This window comes from Polistes dominula, unplaced genomic scaffold, assembly GCF_049000335.1.
Source record: "Polistes dominula isolate Pdom_NZ unplaced genomic scaffold, Pdom_raw_medaka contig_79, whole genome shotgun sequence".
NCBI classification, from domain to species: domain Eukaryota; kingdom Metazoa; phylum Arthropoda; class Insecta; order Hymenoptera; family Vespidae; genus Polistes; species Polistes dominula.
Window position 1 is genome coordinate 375,770 of NW_028300916.1, and position 22,488 is coordinate 398,257.

The 22,488-nt window shown below is 34.9% G+C and overlaps 2 protein-coding genes and 1 long non-coding RNA gene across 3 annotated transcripts; 2 read left to right on the forward strand and 1 right to left on the reverse strand.

The window, feature by feature from the left end:
• Window positions 1-29: 29 nt before the first annotated feature.
• LOC107074313 (uncharacterized) lies at window positions 30-2,690 on the forward strand. Its single transcript, XM_015335638.2, has 2 exons — window positions 30-468; window positions 547-2,690. The coding sequence occupies exons 1-2, from the start codon at window positions 178-180 to the stop codon at window positions 1,822-1,824; spliced, it is 1,569 nt and encodes a 522-aa protein (XP_015191124.1). The 5' UTR covers window positions 30-177; the 3' UTR covers window positions 1,825-2,690.
• Window positions 2,684-22,477, reverse strand: trio (trio Rho guanine nucleotide exchange factor). Its single transcript, XM_089170623.1, has 30 exons — window positions 22,031-22,477; window positions 21,281-21,376; window positions 20,556-20,734; window positions 20,309-20,456; window positions 20,002-20,193; window positions 19,713-19,916; window positions 19,338-19,622; window positions 18,920-19,246; window positions 18,411-18,822; window positions 18,076-18,314; window positions 17,632-17,933; window positions 17,301-17,547; window positions 17,018-17,209; window positions 16,664-16,927; window positions 16,224-16,580; window positions 13,126-13,552; window positions 12,070-12,142; window positions 10,474-11,155; window positions 10,302-10,385; window positions 9,890-10,242; window positions 9,602-9,761; window positions 9,235-9,462; window positions 8,965-9,153; window positions 8,459-8,691; window positions 5,873-6,140; window positions 4,338-4,878; window positions 3,717-4,248; window positions 3,300-3,635; window positions 3,008-3,200; window positions 2,684-2,932 (listed from the first exon to the last, which is right to left on the reverse strand). The coding sequence occupies exons 1-30, from the start codon at window positions 22,475-22,477 to the stop codon at window positions 2,825-2,827; spliced, it is 8,298 nt and encodes a 2,765-aa protein (XP_089026749.1). The 3' UTR covers window positions 2,684-2,824.
• On the forward strand, window positions 6,056-6,829 carry LOC149033059 (uncharacterized). Its single transcript, XR_016176007.1, has 2 exons — window positions 6,056-6,192; window positions 6,290-6,829. It is a non-coding gene; the product is annotated as an uncharacterized LOC149033059 (long non-coding RNA).
• Window positions 22,478-22,488: the final 11 nt, after the last annotated feature.

Sequence of the window (22,488 nt, forward strand, 5' to 3'; positions counted from 1 at the left end):
TTCGTCTCACGAATTAATGCATTTGAAAATGTTGTAAGTGGCGCGCCCTATGTAAGTAAGTTCGTATTTCTGGTTTATACGCGGTATATGCGTCCTTACATATTTAGTCACAATTTTGTAAACATATTTAAGTTTATTTAAATCATAGGAAAATTAGATTATTTTAAATATTATACAATGGAAGAAGTTACTAAGTGTAGTTATTATAATTGCCGTGATCTTCGAGAAAAAGAACAAATATTTCATGAATTACCAGTAAGCGACATTGATTTATGCATTAAATGGCTGATAAACAGTGGTCATGAATATCTAATCAAAAGCGATTTTTCAACCTTAAGACCAATGAAATTTTTTGTATGTAGTAATCATTTTAAAAGTGAATCTTATTTAGCCAAAGGAACGTTAAAAGAAAATGCTATACCCCAGCCTTATTGGCATAATATTAAAAAAGTTAATGATTTATCTTATGTGAGTCTTTTTTTGATATTTTTATTAATATAAATGAAATATATTATAAAATTGTTTTGAAATGTTCTTATGTTTAAGGTTAAACATCAATCTAAATTTGATCAAGTTACAGCAAAAACAAATAAGCACCGAGCACATGTTTATCGGTTTAAAGAACAAAATGGAAATACAGCAAACAATAATATTCTTGAAGAGAAATGGTGTAGAACGTGTGCTACGAAAAGAAGTAATGTAGTTAATATGACATTAAAGAAAAGAAACACTGAAATGAGTCTTCTCTCAAAACTAAAATTATTGATAGAGATTGATGATGAAGATACATTACCATTAAATATGTGCTATGATTGTGTGAAGAAATTAGAACAATCATTTCAATTTTTTCAACAAATTTATATAGCTGATAATACATTGCGTCACATTTTTCCTAAAGAACAATTGGATAATGATTGTTATGGCATAACGATAGATAGAGTAGATGGTTCTGTTAGCGATATAGAATTTGATCCAATATTACAATCTAATGAAGATGATCAATTATCGATAAAATCTAAATTATTAGATACCAAAGGCAACGAAAGATCTTTATCTAAGAAGGTTTCAACGGAAGATACATCAACCAGCGTTAAATGTGGTACTGTATTTTCATTACTTACGGATTCCTGTCAAACTGATGACGAACTTTGCTGGATAGATGTTTTAAATGCGATAGAACGTCAGAAGGTTGCATCTTTTCACAAAAAATTATTTGCAAGTAAAATTAAAATATCTTGCGAATTCTGTATTAGTAAGTTTACATTAAGACGTCAATTGAAAACGCATTTGCTTAATAATCATCCTAAAGAAGTTAGAACTATGTGTATGGATTGTTTAATCTACTTTGAAGATGAATTGTTTCTCTTAAATCATCGTGCTACTGTACATCATGATGATCAGTTGCATCGATGCGATTATTGTCAGAAATGTTTCACCAGAAAAAGAGGTTTGAGACTTCATATTACTAGATCACATGCTAGAAAAAGATCTTATTCGTGTGATTTGTGTCTACGAAAATTTATATCAAAACAAAATTTAAGTCAGCATATTGAAACGGGTCATTCGGGTGTTAATATAAAAAAGGAAAAACAACATAATGAAAAAACTCAAAATGCATGTGTGATTAATTTTGATGTCAATACTAATCAATCTAATGATTTAAAGACTTCTTCTATAAAAGAACAGAAAATAGTAGATACATCTATTAATAAAGATTTTAATCATATAGAATTATCTTCTATCTCTTGTCCTAATAATGAATCACAATCCATACATTTAGAAAATACTGTTCAATCTGTCGTTGAAGAACTTATGGAAAGTTAATGCTTTACGTACTTCATGTGCTTGTGTATATTTATGAGAATGTGTGTGGATCTTCATGAAAAGAGTAAATAGATGTCAATTAAAGAGATATTTGAAAATTGGCAATAAATATAAAGTATGATAAATTAAGATTACAAAAAAAATTAATATCAAACAAAAATGAAATCGTTATAATTATTTAAAATAAATATTCCAGCATTATAGCATTCTATTATAAATAAATATATTATATATCTTCCGTTTTTTAATAATACAAATGTTCATAAATAAAATTTCGATGGATGGATGAACTTTCCAAATATTTCAATTTTTAATAAGAATGTTTGTTCTTCTGTCTTTATATTTATATATCATTTCTTTATATTAAACAAGAGAAAAAGGATTTTTCTAAAAATGTATGGAAATAAAAAAATTGTGAAGTTAGCTGTGCTTAATAAAAACGAAATTTGTAATATTTGTTTCAAGGGTACTGTACATTTATAGACATTTACTTCAATATAGGTTTCATTATTTTTGATTAAAAATATGTTTAATTTAATTTTCATATTACGTTCTATTAGACAAAGAAAGATTTAACATTGTAAATAATGCAAGTTTGTCAAACATAAAGTCTTTTTTTCTCCCAAAATCATGTATGTCAAAATTTAAAAATGTAGCCTATGCTAGTCAGTAGTATATTCTTCATTTCAAATAAAATAATTTCAAGGATTTTCTAAATTCTCAAGATGTTCTATTAATATATTTTACGTTAAATGTACGACATAAACATTGTTTAGGATTGCTTGCGTGTAATATAATAAAAATATATATGTTAAAGTTAAAAATATTGGTAAAAAACGATAAATAAAAAAGGTTACTGTGCTGTACATCTTCCGATTAACTCTTATTATTTACAAAAAAGTTATCATCATTCTAAGTACCATTAAGCATGTAATAAAATTACTTGGGGGGTCGAGAGGGAAAAGGTAATAGGGAGATTGTTTTTTTTTTATTTAAAATATCACGAATAGAATCTGTCATTACGATCTTGTCGCGATTTTGAACAGTGCGCTCGTCGTTCGGTAAATTCGGCCAATCTAATTGACGATATTGCAGAGCTTGCTGGAGTCTACAGAAATGAAAAGAAGAACATTTTGAACATATTATGAAAATTACTGTTTTTTATTAATAAATCATTTATTACCTTGAACCAAGGTGATGTTAAAGTAGCTTCAGCGGTAGCTCTTTCTTCGCCATGTAAACATAATAATCTTCCAAGAAGATCTTTCGCGTCGTTAGATATAGATTCAAAATATTCATTGGGGAAACAAAAATCGCACTTCAATATATTCGCAGTTGTTTCTTCTACAGAATCATCTAGAAATGGCGATACACCGCTAAAATATAAAATGTAACAAATAAATCTCTACGTTGATGATAACAATCACAATTGATAAGCATTATAATCGAAAAAAGAATATCAATTAATATATCACCTTAAAAGTACATAAATGAAAACACCAGCAGCCCACATATCCGTACAAGTTCCTGTAGGTTTACCAAGTACCAATTCTGGTGCTGCGAATTCTAAATCGGCAGGTGGTACGACTTCGTCGACTGGACCTCTTACTGCTTCACCAAGATCTATTAATTTAACTATACCGCTATCCTGATCTACCAATACGTTTTCAGGTTTTAAATCTAAATGCGCTGTGTTACGTCTATGTAACCATTGAAGAGCTGACAACAATTGACTTGTATATTTGATAGCCATTCCTTCCGTATAATCCGATTTTTTACTAAGGTAAACAAATAGCGTTGGACCTCGAACTCTAAATAATATAAAGAAGTCAAATGTAACGTATGTGCGTGTAGAAAAATTTCAGGAATTATATTCTATGAATAAAACTTACAATTCTAGCACGATCGTATCGAATCCTGGACGTGGAGCATTTTCAAATAGGGCGAAGGCTCTAATGATGTTACCATGATGACTAGACGCTAACAAATCATACTCTGCTCGAGTTAAGGATCGTGGTTGTTTGTGTCTTGGAGTTTGCTTAAGTGCCACTTCTTGACCTGTTCCTTTATCACGAGCACGTCTAACAGTTGCAAATCTACCCTTCCCTAACTCATCTAGTTCTAAATATCTCCCAATAAACTGCTCAGTTTCCCAATTTAAGTTATCTTCAAAACCAGTCAACGTTACTTCCGCAGAAGACGAAGTAACGTTTCCATTTTTCCCAACAATACGAAAACTATATGACGCACCAGGCGGTAATTCTAAAGTCATTGGTGGATGTTTTACATCCGTTGCCATTAAAACCCAAGTTTGAGAAGGTGCTGTTCTACCTTCTATACTGTATGAATCAACGCTGGAACATTCCCAATCTATTTCGATCTTTGTCGGACCAACGACTCGCGCCCATGTACTTCCACTTCCACCTTAAAAAAAAAAAATCGAATTAACAATTATTCGAAAATCATCGTTTACTGTTATTATTTAATATGAGACGAATTCTTGGTTCCCATACCTGTGATGAAAAGGGAAATCTCTGTCCAACAAGAACCAGTGTCATGTTCAACATAACATCGGTATAATCCCGAATCTGATTGACGACACCTTACAATTTCTAAATAGAGAAAAGCAGCGGCTTGTTCAAATCGATAACGATCGTTTTCTCGAATTATTTGATTATCTTTCTCGTCTTCTTTTTTCCACGTAACAGTTGCCGAATCGACGTTAATAATTTCCACTGAAAGTCTAACATCTTCGCCAGCAGTTGCCTTTATCATACTTGTACTTGCAAGGATAGTAGGTGGTCCCTTTTTTTCTGGAGATCTATCTTGTGGTTGTACGATATCTTTATTGGAATCTACTTTACTTGGACGGAAAGACCATGCTCTACTTATAGACAAATTTGGAACAAGGCTAGCTGGTATCCATAGTTCTTCTTTCTCATTATGATGTGAAACTACTAGTCCAGGGCCGTCCAAACGAGAAACGACGAGTTCGTCACCGGCACGTAGTTTACCCCAGTCGGCTGCCAATCTTACTCGTGCACCCGGAACGACCTAAACAATAAGATTACTCAATCACGATCTTTCTATTTATTTATATTCTTTTATAAATTGCACATTATTATAAATTGAAGTAAAATTGATCATGCAAACAAATCACCAATACATTAGCGCATTCAATGTTCCATCATGCTCACCAAAAGTTATAGAAGTATGAAAGTAGCTATCTGGTTGATGTAGTAGTAGCAGATATAGTACAGTAGTAGTTAGTAGCAATAGAATAATAATAGCAGTAGTAACAATAGTTTCAGCGACCAATGATGATGAAGAGAATGATGATTGCAGTTGTAGCAGTAACAGTAGTAGAGAGAAATAGAAATAGAATAGTAGTGTAGTAAATATGATGATGGTATTAGTAATAGCAGTAGTAGTCGCAGTAGTCCTAGTAGTAGTAATAGTAGTAGTAGTAGTAGTAGTAGTAGTAACAGCAGTAGCAAAAATAATAGTAAATCTGATAGTTTTGTATAGCAATACAGCAGCAATATATAATTATCATCTTATTGTTAATAATTTGAACATTTACGGCGATAATATAAATAACAACGGTCCTAGGATACTGCAATACTATAAAAACTATCGTTTTATATTCTCTATTTTGACTTTAAGTAGGCTAGCGTGTTAGTTGTTGGAAAATATTATTTTCTTTTGATTCTCTCGACCTGACGGTGTTATGTTCTTAACCGATCAAAAGTACTAACGTGCGTGCACACTGCACTTAGCAAACGACAACAAGACAACAACTAATAGTGACCCGATCGTACGCTTTTTCTGATAATGCCTCGCTCGGTTTATTTCTCTAACAATAAAAGATCGAGGATTTGTGGATTCGACGACAGAAGGTAATGCAGTACATAGCAGTTAGCGACAGACATCAAGAAGGAGAAGAGCCCCTTTGCTGCAATCAAGAATACTAATTATAGAATGCGAATTATCTAACTAGCACATTATCGATATGAAAATCGGTTAATCGTTATGAAATATTTCTCACCGGTATCGAATTGGTACGAACTGGGGATCGAGCGCGTAGAGTATTCCTGAATCCATCGAGGAAGTTAAGCCTACTCTTCGTCGGACTCGGCGTCCGTGGTAATTCGCAATCTAAACCACCGTATTGAGTCCTTTGAATCGGTCGAGTTATCTTCTGCTGAGGAGGGAAACTCTTTTCTTTGTGCATCGTTCCGGGGGATACTGTCGAAAGCGTCGGGGCTACTGATATGGTCTCTCGAATCACTGGCTCCGTTGTTGGAACTCGGCTACTATTTGTCAGCAAATTATAAATCAAAACAAAACACAGTACTACGCGTCAAGGTTCGTTTTAATTATAATTATCTATATATATATATATATATATATATATACTTTTTTCTTTTTCAATATTCACTAACAAGTCAATTAATACAATTAGATCACGATTGGATCGCCATTGGATTTTTAGATCGATCAGGAGATAAGTTTGTTAAAAACATCAATTACGAGTTGAACGAGTCTTGACGTGAATTTGATGCGATATTACAACAGGAGATGAAGAATTAAAAAATTATAATTAATTCGTAATCAATAATATAAAAGAAATAATATCAAATAAAACAAAATTTCTAATTGACCTTATTTAACATTAATAAAACAAACAAGTCTCTTTCTGTGTATGTGTGTGTGCGTGAATATATTTGTGAAATTAAACAACTAACATCAACATTCTTTTTAAGGAAATAAAGAGCGTTTAACGTTTTCCTTTTCAAATAATACAAATCTCGAAGACCATCGTTGAGAGATGTGATATTACATTTTTTCGTGGATAATTAACAAAGAGGAAAACAAATAAAAGGAGAAAAGTCGTGAAACATAAAATGAGGAGAAAAATAAACGACAGTAATAATAAAGAATAAAGAATTTGGAAATAGTTAATCGCAGTACTGTGTTCACTTAAAAATAATAATAAAAGAAGCCATTAGTCGCATGCACGGGTACATTAGGTAGGCGTGAGAAAGAAGGACGCATTATAATCACAGTCTTCGTATTTTACAGTTTATTCTAAACAATATTATTTACGTTTCGCGAGTTGATTATAGCCCTGATTTTTTGATGCTTTTTCGAGAATTAATACGTACTATGTACAGTGTACTCGTCACCAGATACCTCACATAAATGGCATTTATAAACGTTATTAAAATTATTATAAATATATTGTACATTCTCGATAATTATATCATTAAATAGCGTGGTACACACCCGAGGCGTGAAAATTGTACATCGTATGTGTGCCGTATGCGATGTACGCATTTTCCTATACGTAAGTATACAATACTTACATACGTAAACGCACGCACGCGCGCGGGTATTTTCACGCATGCACATCCCCAGACACCACCCACACACGCGCATACGCACGCACTATGTATATGCACATTGGAACGGATTAACGCTCGTTTACAGGCCTTGGAAGCGAAAGGTGGCTGTGGAAGAGTAATACAACGATCCATAGAGCTTTAGAGAAGAATAGAAGGAGAGGGGGGCAAAAGACCAAAATGTGATCCATTTGGAAATGGAAAAGTACTTTGACATTCGGCCTCAACCGATTTCTAATTTATCTAGTAGTCTAACTTGTTTGTTTTTTTTCTTTTTTTTGCTTGTAATTTTTTACTTCATTCAAAGTATAAGTTCTTTTCTTTTACGGTATTATTTCTCTTAAAAATACTTCTCCTTTTTCGATCTCGACATGTTCGATTTTGTTCATATTTTTCATATTTTTTTATATATATATATATATTTTTTCATTTTTATTTTTTTCACTTATTCCCTGCTTTTTTTTTGTGTTTCTCTCTTTCTTTCTTTTTTTCTTTCTTTTTGTCCTTTTTCTATTGCCTGCTTTTTCTTTTGGATAAAGTTTAATTTATAGAACAACGTTATTACGTTAATACAAAGTCGAATTTTTACTTGAAATAATTCGTCGACAGCGTATATTCCTTACATAGATCGTTTTTCGGTCGAAGGTAGTAGTATGTATGTATGTAATAAGTAAAGTAAAGGATTATCTTTGTTTCTTTTTTCTTTCTTTTGTATGGTTATTCGTGCTGCTAAGGGATGATGAAGACAGAACATTTTGGAAAATACAAGTATTAAAAGGGGTAAACCAAGTATATCTCTATTTCGAGTTATGATGGAATAAATAATGTGACAATACATATCGTTATAAGAAGAAGAAGAAGAAGAGAAGAAGAAGAAGAAGAAGAAGAATAACGATGATATTAACGATGACGATTCCGATGAGTGACGATGATATGTGTTAACAGGAACAACAACGATAACAACAACAACAACAACAAGAATGGCAACAACGAAGAAAAGATCCTTGAATAATCGAAGGAACGTCGATCATGTGCTAAGGGTAGTGACTAAAGAATCCAAGGAAAAAGGACGAAGGTGGTGATTTAGGTGACGACTACGGTTATCTAGCTTACAGCGCTTGTATCTCTTTTTTTTTATATAAAATATACAAAAATATGTCGGAACGAATATTCACAGGTCGAGTGTTAAAGAGAGTCAGTGTAATTCAGTGGTAAATAGAGACGCTTACAGTGGATCTTTGGTAAGTTCCTTTTGGTAGGCAATCGGTGACTGTAACGCCTTGAGAAAATCACGTTGTGTTTGTAGGATAGCAGTGATCGTATCTACCCATTCCTGTCTGCGAGGTCCAGTTTCTTCAACTACGCTGCAATAAAATCCTAGACCGGGCTTTCGAGGATCCGTAGATCGAATCACAAATTTGTCCGGATCGTCGTACGAATCCTCGAGACTCATTTTGTTTACCTGTACGAAAACATACCGGCTAATGCATACATTTTTCTTCTTTTTTTTTTTTTTTCAATGATCTTTATACACACATTGTTAACGATGAAATTTTTTGATCGAGTTAATTTACTTTTCAAATAAATGTATTGACATTTTTTTTCTTTTTTTAATTTTGTTGCATTTTCTCATTGCTAAAACCGATTTCGGTAAAATTGATAATAACAGCAATTCTTAGCATCTTTCGATAGGTTGCATATATACTTTGCTATGAAAAATATAAGCAAAAATTACCTGTATATGAGATTTATATATGTAGGCTGGGCTGGTGAATTGAGTCTTCTTACCAACTGCTTCACTGAAGATAATATTTTGCTCGAAAAGAAATACGTGCCATTCTTTTCCTCTCGTTGGTACGCTCGATAATTCTGACACTAACAAAGGCCCGTGTAGCAGAAGTTTACCCTGTGCTGTTATTTTACCCTTCAAACGAACAAAAAGGAATGAATGGACGCGTCAAATTACTAGACCTACCATTCGAAATGAAGTTTCTTTTTAACTTACATCAAAACCTTGTAACCTTCCCACATCCATCATGTCATTAGCCGCTTTTGGAATAACTCGCATAACATGAACCGCTGCTCTAAGTCCTTCGATCTCCGATAATCTTTGAGTACGTTCAGTCAAACGTAATGCCTCGCGAAGAAGTAATTGATACTTTGTAATCCTTTGCACCGGTTTTATCAACAAATCGCAAAGTTGTAGACGATGTTTAAGTTTTTGCCTCAGTTCCTAAAATATTTCGAATTGTAGTGATGTATCTCATGACCAGAAAAAATAATAAAATATAAAAAGAAGACACACAAAGTGTATTGACGAAGTTAATACACTTACAATGTGATAAAAAGGTACTATAAGTAATTATAATTACCTCGAAGTAAGTGTATATATATTCGGAAACGATGTACTCAGAAACGGGTTTATTTTGACAATAAACAACGTACATGTGTAATTTCCTTTCATATCTTTTAAAAAGAGGACCGAGTTCTTCCGGGCATTTTATGCAGTTTTCCAAAGCTTTCAGGAAAAAGCTGAAGACATAAAAATAATTCTGTTAATATATTGGCTGATGAGTCGTAATATTTTCACTTGCTGATATATGCAAGAAAAAGAGAAAGGAGAATGAGTCGTAATGTTAAATACAATTAAATATACTCACTCTCTGTGCCATTCATAGATCGCTTCTATGTTACCAAATACCATTTTGTCTTTTCCTCCTCGAAGATCTTCAGGAAGTGGAATGTCGCTGTCTGGATCTCGCATCAGCGTCATGTATCCTTCGACAATTTGTTTAAGATCGTTGACATAATCTCTTTCCGTTTCAACCAATTCGCGAATGACAAATTGTCTTTTGGTTAGAGCCGCAGTTTCGGGATCGCATTCTTCAGTAACGAGCGATGGACTGGTGGCACGAGCATAATTATTTTCACCATCACTTGAACCTCTATCACCTGCTGTTGTTCTTTCCGTACGCATCAGACTATGCCTTTCTTGATTTTCGGTATGTTGTTCCTATGTTTGTAAAAATACGTTTGATTGAGAAATAATTAGACAAGATGATGACAACTTACCATCCTTTCCTTTACGATCTGTTCGATTTCTGCTAAATCCGCCGTGGTGGCTCCGTCAAGTATTTTGCTAGAACATTCAGATGCCTGAAAAGATAAGAAAGATAAAAATATGTAATGTAAAGAAATGTAAAGAAACGTATCTTTAAACTAACGGAAGTAAGTATATACTCACTCTTTTTCCAGGTAATTCGTCGGGTATCGTTGAACCAGGAGGACCATTACCTGCAGCGACTAAAATCGGCTCGGTAATCGGTTTCATCGGTGGCGGTAACTCCAAGTCATCTTCACCATCCTCAGTGCCGTTTTGTTCGTGAAAGACGTTACCTTCACCGTCGTCGTAAGTTGCAGATATCGTTTCAGAAGTTTCACCGTGTTCCTCTTCTTCCTCTTCCTCCTCTTCTTCTCTTTCAGTTTCTTCAGATCCCGCTAAAGTTTCAAGTTCGGAACCGATCCTGATGTTTCCAGCAGAAACAGCAACGGCACGTTTTTGTTCAGCAGCTCCTGATGGTAGCTTGAAACGTTTGTCAGAGCTGCTCTTTTTCAACGATCCAATGTTTTTGCCGCTTGGCGTCACCGTTGCAACCACCGTTGTCGTTTGTTTAACCAGAGTCGTCGTAGGTGCTGTTGGTGTAACTGTTCCTGGTGTAGTAGCGGAAATAGAAGAAATAGCAGTCGTCGTCGCTGTCGTCGTGGTCGCTGTCGTCACCGTTGTTAAAGACGCTGCCGTTAGCGGAATGCCACTGGTGTTAACGGTGGCGGCAGCAGCCGTTGACGCAGTCGACGACGGCGTTGAAACGACCTTATCGACCTTGCCTTGACTGAGCTTACGCAGCGGAGGTGGTAACCACTTTCTCCTGTGACACACCAACGAACTCTTCGTATTACCCAGCACGTTAACGAAATTTCGCGACTAGAACCGAGAGTTTTAACGAATGATATCGTTACTTTCTTTAACAATTACACAACCAAAGGTATCATTCGAGAACACGACGAATTATAGGAAGAGAAACGCGACGTACTGGCAGCGAACGCGTTTCTCCTACCACATCATCTTCATTTTATTGCTATTAATAAACGCGGGCACAGTTGTGCTTGTCGTGTCGCCAGTGAAAACAATAAGAGCGGGGATAGGCGTTAAAGAGAATCGCCACTATGCTCAACGCGCCGTTTGACTCGGCACTCACTATGCACATTGATCAATTGCTAATAACTAAGCGTGCGCTTTTCATTTGTAATTAGGTTAAGTACTTTCGACTCGTTATGATTTTATATTACCGTATCAGACTTACAACCTATAATTACAATGACTACTCTTATTTATGGATATATTGCAGTAAACAAATATTGGACTAGAACATATTTGCTAACATTTTATAAGATTGTGCTTTGTCTATTATTTATGTACAAAATAAATTTGCACGTTAATGCGTGCCAAAGTTACACAAATTAAATTTCCTACCTTACGATTAAAAGTCCATTTCATTATTTTAACGAAAGAAATTTACATTATTACACACACTAGTCTCAATATTTCTGCAAAATATAACAATTCATTGCTATAGTAAATGTATTTTTAAAGAGTAGTAACTTATGTGAACACGCAAAGAATTATAGCCATTTAACAGAAGACCGTATATAAAAGATGTAGATGAAATTAATCACTTGACACATTTGCACGCGATTATATCTTCTTACGAGTGCAATACTTCAAGGGAATTTCGTAATAAATTAGAAACGTCGTACTTGAACGCGTTATAAAGCTACTCACCCGCTAAAACCGCGTCTTTTGTTTCCAGGTGAACTGGTACTAGCGGAGCCACTACCATCGCTCCCGATGATTTCTGAAAGCAATACAAAGAGAGAGATGGTTTTAGTCATTTACGATAACGATAGCGATAACAGTAATGAATCAGAAATCCACATTGGACGTTATGACGAACTTCAACTATAATAAACGTAATATCTTATTTAACCATAAAGTACTTTCTATTTGTTTTTTTAGAAAAAAAAAAGAAAAAAAAAAAGAAAAAAAAATCAAAATTATCAATGATGATCCTTTAGTTTGATTATTATCATTACGTAAGTTCTTAGTAAAACGAATAGAAATAGCATTAATTTCGGAGTTCACATCATCGATGTACCATCGCTAGGCTTATAAACGATTATTATCTGTAGTACCCAAACGAAGGTAATAAAATGGATGAGTCGAAAGTGGTAAGTGTAGTCGGCTCTTATAACGAGATATACTCCTATGATATCGGGTTGACGTTGCTCTCTTATTTTTAGATGCGGCACAGGCTTGAGAGAAAGCTTGCGTGACTCTTCCGTTCTATCTGCCTCCAAGTTCTCAAGGAAAAAGTTAGTCGTCGTGTCTTGGAAGCATCCTCCTCATCGTACTTTGCCCTCACTTATTTTTCTTCGATCCATCGCGTCTATAGTCTTTCTCTTTGTTTCTCTCTTCTACTAAAGTTTGACATAGAGAGAAAAAGTAAGAGTACGCGTACGTTGTTCTTGTTAGATCATGAATTGCCATAGGTCGGGTCGAATGATCGACGACCAGTTTGACCGTGACGCTGGCCCCAGGCTGCCAAGTGGTCAAGGACATTCGTGTTCCGTGCGTCGTCGTATTGATCGAGCGCTCGGGTCTCCTAGTATACGTACAAGTACGGATAGTCATCTGGCTCTTTCAAATGTTATCGAGCGTAACCACCTATCCCCTTTCTCGTTATTTCTTTTAGTTGTTCAAAAATCCATAGTTATTCAATAGTGTTGTTAGAAATGTAATTATCGAAAAACAATTTCTCTAAAAAGAAAAAAAACTTACCCGATTCTTCACTCGACGGTGTTAAATTCGAAACTGAAGATGATGATGATGCAGTAGAACTAGCTACCATAGCCGCAAGCTGTTGCTGTCCGATCACAGATTGATTGAGTTGTTGTTGCTGCTGCTGAAGTAATGTTTGTTGTTGATTGGGTGGTTTTCTTGATGGTGAGGTCTTACAGGAATTGCTTGGTGGTTGTTTCAAAGCGCTCGTAGGTACAAGCCCTTCTGTTGGTGGATCTGTTTGCCCTGGGGCGAGTGGTAAACGTACCAACGTCCATTCACCGGTAGCAATGATGCCACTGGCGTTTCCATTACCGCTACCATTTTCTAAGACTTCAACTTGCTGACCCTTCGTCACCGTCAATTCTCTAGATCCCGGTGCTGCTAGATGATCCGCAACGACCCAAGTCATTTCGGTTACGCCAGTCTAAGAATGAAAATTGCAAAAAATAGCAACTTCTCTTTTTCATTTTTTTCTCATATTTTTTTCTATTCGCGATTAACTCTCCACGGGAAAAGGGAAAGAGCAGAGTGCTTTAACGTGGGAATGTAAGCAAACAAACGCATCAGGATACCAGATTTTATGAGCGAATAGTGAGAGAGAGGGAAGAAGAGTGTGAGAGAGTACACGCCATACGCGGATATAAACTTGGAACCGACATCATCGAGAAATCGTCTTTGAATTTACGGACCGGTGGAGCGTCTAATGTAGTACGTTCGCTAAAATAGGTCCGATCGGTCCGTGTAATCGTTTGGATGGTGTTTACAAGAAGAGTGCTTCCTTTTTAGAGTACGAGGAGTCAATTACTCGAAACAGGAAAACTTCTTAGAGTAGACGCCAATCATGGGTATGAGTCCATGAAAAAGTTACTTGCAATTAGGAAGGTAAATGAAGAATGTACAAACGGTTAGTTTTAATTAACAAGCTGAAATTACTATATATATATATATATTTTCACGAAGAGGAACGCGTTTTTATCTGCATTGCCCTCATCCCGACTCTTTCTCTCTCTTTCCCTCTCTCGTATTCGCGCATTCCATGACGAAAATAGAATATTCCACGCGCCAAAATCCGTATTAGTTCGATCCCATACGGATGTGTGGTACGAGGAGCCCAAAGGAGAAAAGACCGAGTATAGGTAAACATTCATACGATTGATAAAAATTTTTAAATTTAAAGGGACGAAATATAGGTAAAGTCATCATGCTCCCTAAAAATTTGTTCATTTCCGAGTTCCACAAATAAATGTCATAATTCGTACCGTTAACGTATTATTCTCATCGTAAAAGAGAGAGAGTTTTCTTTATCGTTCTTTTTGCGGTCGACGAGCGATTATAAGTTGCTGCGGTTATTAGATCTAACCTAAGTCTATATTAGGAAATGTGATTCGCGCGAGCGCAACGTGACACTCAAGGACAACAGTTCGTAAGAATTGGTTGCAAAAAATTGCCCATTAATTGACATATAAAAAGCCGATAAAATATATAATCTAGAATCAATGATATTTTAACGAGATTTTGTCAAGTAAAAAATGTGCAAAGATGACGGTGAAAAGTAAAGACTCCACAATTAACGGATTTGTGCTTGTTTAGGAAAAAAAAAGGCAAATTATAGGGTATTAGATGGCTAGCGATAAATTCGGGATGGTCCAATAGTGAAAACATCGATTACAGTTGGATGCGCTTAAATCGTGCGCTCACGCGCACGATCGAGATGCCACAGAGACGGGGATGGTGAGTGAAAGGGCAAAGGACAAAAAGACGAAAAAAAAAAAAAGAAATTTAAGAAGTAGAAGAAGAAGAAAAATGAAAATTGAAAAAGAAGGAAAGAAGAATAAAAGGGGGAAAAATGTGAAAAATAGAAAAATAGAAAAAGAGAAATAGTAGAAATAGAGAAATAAAAAGAAAAGAAGAGAAGAGAAAGAATATACCTGAGATAGAGAGGGTTGGCGGCGCAAAAGTCGAGCTTGAAAAGAGCCCGGGGTATCGATGGTGTGCTGCCTGGCGAGGGTCGCGTGAGGTGGTGTGACCGAGCTCTGTCTGAACCACGGTAAAGAGATTTTTCGGCGTGCCTTTTGGGCGATCGTTGCCGGTTTTCCGGCCGGTGACGTCATAACGATATTTCCTTACGACTTACTGGAGTTCATACGTGTCGTTTTGTACACGAAATTTGATAAAGGCTTTTTAATGAGAAAAATAGAACGACGTAGGAGGAGGGATAGATCGGCGAACAGCCGACAGCCATTTTTCGAGTGGATTTTTTGTTGGTGTGCTCTTTTATTTCTACCTTGATTTTTGACACACGAAATACGTTCTTCTTCTACCGTTCGGGAGAAAATTCATGTGATATGAAGAGAAAAGAGAAGAGACAAGACGAGACGAGAAAAGACGTGACGTGACGTGACGTGACGTGACAAGAGACGTGAAACAAGAGAAAAAACAGATAGAACAGTATATGTAAGGTAGGACAGGACGTAAGGGAACGGGACGCGACACTCCAAACAAATCCGTCCGGGCCGACAGTCGCGCCCGTACTAATCGCACCCTTTCTAGAATTGAGTACCAACGCCGTGAGCGCCTCTTCGAATGCCACACAGTAGGTGGAATGGGCTTATCGAGAGGAAGAAGGGAGGGATGCTCGATAACGCCTTTCATCGATGTTTTCTCCTCGAGGAAATTCTCAGTGCGCAGTCACCATCTAACCGGGGCAGCTGATTTTAATGTCTCGTCCTCGACTGCAGGATATCGTACGATTAAGTAAATTAAATCCTACTGCATTGCGTACAAGAGGACCCTTAATAATCAATCTTAGAAAGGAAAATACTCGAAAATTATTTATTTTCATTTTCTCCTTCGATAATTTTACTATTATTCGATTTCGACCTTTATTCTATGAAATATATCTCTTTTTTACTATGTTATAATATTAAGAAACAACGCGGATATACCGTTTTGCGCTTATACAAGCAAGTTATCACAAACGATCGTTTTACGAGGCGATATTAACATCTGCTTATCGCAGATGTAAGGAAAAAAAGAACAAATATATGCTAAAATTATCTAATTCTGTTTTCTACGTAATAGAATAAGATAATTACCTTGTCCGAGTCCGTTGTATTCGTCGAACCAAATGAAGCCAATGAATTCCTGTCCAAATTTTCTACACTATCGTTCAAAGATGCACATTCCTCTAGGTCTCTACTCGATCGTTGGCTTGAACTCTTCTTGGCTGGACTCTTCGGCATACTCAAGCTGAAGTATGTTTCTTGTATTACTTCACGCAATCTCTTGACCCACAATTGCTTCGCCTCCATCGAATTTGCTCTTAAAACAACACGCGTGTCGCCGGTAGGTGCTCTTCCAGTCCATACTGCAAACTTACATTCATCTCCTTCAATGTGCTCAGTGACGCCCAATTCGGAAGTCATCAAGCGACTTTTGTAAATGTATTTTACCTGATTAATCATAAAAAAATACATAGCTAATATAAAAACTTATGTTACTAATTATCTGCAATAACTTTTTCAAATATACAAACCTTTCCAGCTGAATCTTTTACTTCTTTACTAAATAATAAGTATAATTCGAAAAGAAATATATGACGATCTCTGCCCTTTCTTATCAGCTGCTTTGGATCCCATACCGTAAATGAATCTTGTAATACTACATCTCCAAGAGTATCTATCCTGACATCACAACCCTCTAATAGGCTTAAATGTAAGGCATCGTTTGCTTTTTTAGGCACATTCAACATCACTTCCAATCCATCTTTTATTTCACCTTGTCCCTCCTGACAGCAAGCCTGTGTTCATAAATATTAATATTATAAAACATTTTTCCGTTTAAGCGAGAAAATTAATTAAAATCATTTCTAATTATATTTTTTACGTACTTGAAGATCCTTAAGCAAAAGCTGATACTTTGTGATCCTTTGCACTGGTTTAATGAGGTATGCGGCTATTGGATGTTCAACTTTTTGTTTCCTTTGTAATTCTTCAAACCACGTACCACCATGCGCAACTAGTAGTTGATTACTTTCAGGCTTATTTTTACAGTAAGTCACGTACATATCAAATTTCGGAGCCTATAATAATAAACATTATTTTATAGATAATTACCAAAATGATCTATTAAGTTATTTCTTAACACATTAAGCGTCAGTCCCTGTTACTTACCCAAGTGACGAAACAGTGCCCAACATCTTCGGGCATAGTTTCGTATTTTTCCAATTCACGAAGGAATATATTACAATGAAATTGATGTATTTCTTCCATATTGCTAAAAATGATGGATTCTCGACCTTGCAATCCTGTTGGTACATTTCCTTTTCCGTTACGCGTTTCTTCTAAGAAACAACGAATACAAGTTTCCAAATCTTTAACGTATGTACGTTCGGTTTGCAATAATTCAGCCATAATGAATCTGAATGATAATAAAAAACATATATTAACATTAATGAACACAAGTACCTTTTAATGAAAATTTTGTAAACATTAAGAAGCATACTCTTTTCGCCTAGCTGATCTCCGTTTCTCTTCATTCAATTCTTTTAAGTCTTTTCCTTTAATTTTCTCCTCCAATAAAGGATCGGAATTTCGGTCTATAGCTAAGTCTTTATGGCCATCGTCTGATTGTATACCCAAATCATCTTCAATTTGTGTCTTGTAGTAATTCATTCGTAAGCTAAAGTCTTTATAACGCTCATCCACCTCCGCCACCGATTGTTTAATAACAGCAGCATGAGCATGTCCTTTTTCAACTAAATTGTCTGCTAGCTGAATCAGCAATTTTACTCTTTCCCTGGTTTCCTGAACATAAACAATAATTATGTCAAAGTAAATATACATTTGCATGTTATATTATTCCTACTATTTTTTACAATGAAACGATGTAAAAACTATCAAGTGTTATACACGTTCACTTTTTATTTCATTTCTTTAAATATTTTACCTTAGCTGCACCTTTAAATTCGTTATGCTCTTGTAACAATTGCTCGTTTTCGATACGATTTTTTCCCACGTTTGTATGTGTTGCAAGATATAATTCACCAGTTTCCCTTATCCATTCAATTGCTTGTTTTGCACTACGCTCAAAAAGTACATATTGATGACACTGGTCTAAGCGTTTTTTTCGTTGAGTCCAATATTCGAGTACTTTATTTTCTTTACTTAACAATTCTTCTAAGATATCTATAAACATAAAGATAGAACAAACAAAATATGTTAGAAAAAAAGTTGAGATTACAATTAGAACTTATTTTAATTTAAGTTTAAAAGTTAACTAACTTTTAACTTTGTTCTCGGACCCAACGCTATTAGCTTGATAATTATAAAATTGTAGACTGCGATTAGTGTATTTTAGGAATGTCTCGGCCGTTCTTCGCACCAAGGTGCATGCTTTTAAAAACGCTTCTTTTTGTTCTTGATGTTTAGACACAAGATTAGGTACTTGGCCGCCTTTCTCTCCACCAGAACACCAGTCTTCGTCCCTTTTATATTCACGTTCTAAACTATCCAGTACCGATCGAACTTGTTCCGCTGTTTTATAAAAATTAATACTCGCGGTTACTAATTTATGCCTTTCTTCTGCACAAGTTACCAACTGTTGCCACCTTTTTGTGACATCTTCAGCTACTTCTCGAATACTTTTCGGATCATAATGATTCGCACTTACTAATGCATCAGCTCTATGTTTCACCTACAAAAACACAATAAATGACATAATAAAAATTTACAAATAATATATTAACGAGTTAAGGATTAATGTAAAATGATAAAGCACAAATTGTAATTACCTGTACAGCAGAAGTATGCGTTTTTTCTATAGCTACTTGAAACTGCTCATGTTCTAACCGTAGTTGTTCAGCATCTTGTAAATTTTCTGGAACCCTTAAAGAAGCTAATAGCATAGCTTCTCCATTTCTAATCCAATTAGCTACATGCGTGGCATCTGTTTGCAACTGTACCAATTGTGCGGCTTGTTCTAATCGAACCCTCCGCATTTCTGCAAGATCTTCTGCATCCATTTCTCTTTCATTTAAAAATTCAAGAAGCACTTGAACTCTTGCTGTAGCACTATGCTGACCATCTGCCATGATACAAACTCCGGCTTGTTCTAGAACCTAAGATTATAATAATAGAAAAATAGTATTTGATAAGAAAAGATCTTTTATATAAAGTGTACACATAATATATTAATAGAATTTGTTTTACCTGTGCAAGTTCTTGGCCCTGTTGTAACACTTGAAACGTAGTATTTTGCATATGAGCTACACCATCATTGTGTACACGTAACAGCTGTTCGGGTGAACCTTCGTGAGGAGTACCTTGTAAGTCTTGTGCCCACATTTCCAGTTGTCCACTGGCTTCTAAGGCATCTCTCTCGAAAACACGCAATCGCAAACACAACTCTAACCTTAATTTTCTTGTTGCCCATAATTCTTCCAATTCTTGCCGTAAACCAGCCAATCTATCAAGAGCACTTTCTACAGCAGTTACCTAAAATATTTCCATAAGATGAAATGAAATACGTAGTGTAACTTGACATATTCTGATATTTACAAAATAAATAAATAAATTAATACATACAGAGCCCGTAGAATCGGGTGCATCTGTAGATTCTCGTAGTTCTTGAAGCAATGCTTCACCTTGTGCAATGGTCGAGGCACAAGCTTCAAGACACGACGCTCTGTGTTGTGCACACTGATCAAGTAGTCTTTCTGCTGTTTCCAAATTCTCTGCAACTTCCTCTTGCTGCAATTCTTGCCGCAACTCGTCCACCCAACCACTTAGCTACAATAAGTGCAGAAAATAATTACATTAATTATTTGATAAATACCATTCAAAATAAATAAACAAACACAGCATTAATATGTACCTCTTTTTCATGAGTATAAAATACTACAGCCAGATCTAATCTGCGACGCCGTTGTTCGACTCTCGCTGCAAATCTACTAACATGAGATTCCAATTCTTGTGCTACAGCGTATATTTCATCGGCAGCACATTCTCCTGTATGAGCTAATTCCTCTGCTGCAGTAAGCAACTTCGTTGCATTCGTATAAGTATTCTGAAAAAAAAAAATAAAAATAAAAATAAAAAAAACACGTGAATATAAATAATTACACGATACAAGCTTTATTATAAATTAATAAAGATTTGATCAGTATGAAATAGTATATTACCTGTGCTACATTCTCAAAATGTTCATGACTTTTTTGATATACTCTTGCTTTTTGAAGATTTCGTCCAACGCCTGTATTTTTTCGGATAAAAACTTCTCCGTGATTAGTTAGCCAATCGAGAACCTGTTTTACATCTTCTTGAAATAATCTGTAAATAAAAAAGAAAAATGAATAGAACCATTTCAACACTGCATAAGAAAATAAATTTTCCTTTGGCAAGGAAGAAAGAAATGAAATTTATAAATACCTCAAAGCAAGACGTTGATGTAATTTAACTTTGCGTGCATGCCAACGAGCTTCCAATGTTCTATGATGACCTAAAATTTGATGAATAACTGCTAACACATGGGATGCACCTTCACTGTAATCTGCAGCTGGATTTCCACTCATGCCACCATGACTTTCTGCATTATGTCCATCTTGGCTCTATGCATAAAAATTGCATGCAAATTTCGTATATAAAGCTTCTAATTAATTTTTAAATTGAATAATATATTAATATGTATGCCATGAAATAACTACACTTCTTCTGCTATAACATAAGCAAATACTTGCGATTACAAAATAATTTGAAAAAAATAAAGGTATAAGATTAATGTATAAAGATAAGAAATATTGATCTTTTATATAATTGCATAAAAATTAATTATAGGAACAAATAAAATAACGAGTAATATATAAATAAATATTAATACATATTTAGTTAATTCCTAAATTATGGTTCAAACTTTAAAGTTGACAGTTAAAGTATTTGCTTACATTACAGCAGACATGCTTACAATCGTAATGAAGTTATATAGTATCTTTATCAATTGCATGCACAAGCAATTAAAAAAAACTAATTGTAAAAAACGAAGAAGAGTCTGTATGAGTTATGCACGAATAAGTGGACGAAAATGTACAAGTTTTTAATGGAATAAAGAGATTAAGATTAAGCAAAATATATATTTTCCCAAACACTAAGTGACATACATGTTTGCGGATGGTGTGGTCTATTCCCTGTGGTTGGTTACAGACTTGCACAAGATGATCCAGTTGGTAAAGAAGCTTCTTACTGGTACTATGCACCTAAACAATAGTATTTTACGAATTCATTCCAAAATTAGGCGCCTTTCACCGATTAAACGAAATTCAATTTTGTTTCATGATAAAAGCTTCCATCCTAACAAGTCCAAAGGTAACAAGTGTTTAGTCCAACCTATGTTAATTATTGCATAATTAATGTTGCTTTTAACCGCACCCAAATACCAAGCAAGGATATTCACCGACTAGAAGTAATGAAAAAAAAATTTGTTTCGTACATAATTAGTGTAAAATGTATCCAAACGATGGACTGTACTTCTGCTATGACATACTTGCAGCATAGAACCCAGTCCACTCAAAAGAGCCTGATATGCATTGTAAACCTGTCGAATATTACATTTGTATACAAAATTTGTATCTCATTGATTTGATTCTTTACTCATTATTTTATAATGAGATAAGAATAAATAAGATACTATTTTTTTTATTTTCAATAATGTTGCGAATATACTATTGGTTAAACACTCTTTGAAATGCTATTTAATTTTCCTGCTTTTTTATTTCCATGTTATATAAAGTTATATCTCCTAATAGGACTCTAATAATTGTATTCATTAAGAAAAGGAAGGAAACTTTCTCTATTAAAGAAAAAATAACATTGAAAAAACATCATTAGATATTATAAACTACATATTTTACCTCTGTATATGCTTGACACATTGCTTCGTAAAGAGTTTGATGCTGTCTTAAATGAGATTCAAGAACAGGAATTTCATTAGGCAGATTGCTGGCATCGCAAGCTTGACTCCAACCAGCAACACTATCTACGTATTGTTCTGCTTTGTGATGGAACACTACACTTAGACCAAGAACAGCAGTACGTTCATCGAGACCAGCCGCAAATTCCTTCCACGCTCTGTCCAATCGACTTGCAACAGCTCGTACATGACCAGCTGCATAATGTTGTGTTTCTAATAATCTAGCAGCCATTGTAAGAGTTTTATTAATATTCACATAAACATTCATTGAACTCATGGTAAAATGTTTATGTTCCTCTTGAAAGTTCTTAGCAAGTTGATAAGAACGTCCAATCTCCACGTAATTAGCAAGAAATCCTTCTCTATTATGACAAATCCAGTCAAACATTTTTTCACAAT

What these genes read in the sequence shown, in the direction of transcription:
- LOC107074313 (XM_015335638.2), top strand. Translation starts at nt 178, where the DNA reads ATGGAAGAAGTTACTAAGTGTAGTTATTATAATTGCCGTGATCTTCGA. An exon ending in AAGTTAATGATTTATCTTAT is followed by an intron (nt 469 to 546) that starts GTGAGTCTTTTT and finishes CTTATGTTTAAG; the next exon opens with GTTAAACATCAATCTAAATT.
- trio (XM_089170623.1), bottom strand. Translation starts at nt 22,477, where the DNA reads ATGTTTGACTGGATTTGTCATAATAGAGAAGGATTTCTTGCTAATTAC. An exon ending in ACGAATTACCTGGAAAAAGA is followed by an intron (nt 10,386 to 10,473) that starts GTGAGTATATAC and finishes TTATCTTTTCAG; the next exon opens with GCATCTGAATGTTCTAGCAA. An exon ending in GAACTTACCAAAGATCCACT is followed by an intron (nt 6,141 to 8,458) that starts GTAAGCGTCTCT and finishes GCTGACAAATAG; the next exon opens with TAGCCGAGTTCCAACAACGG.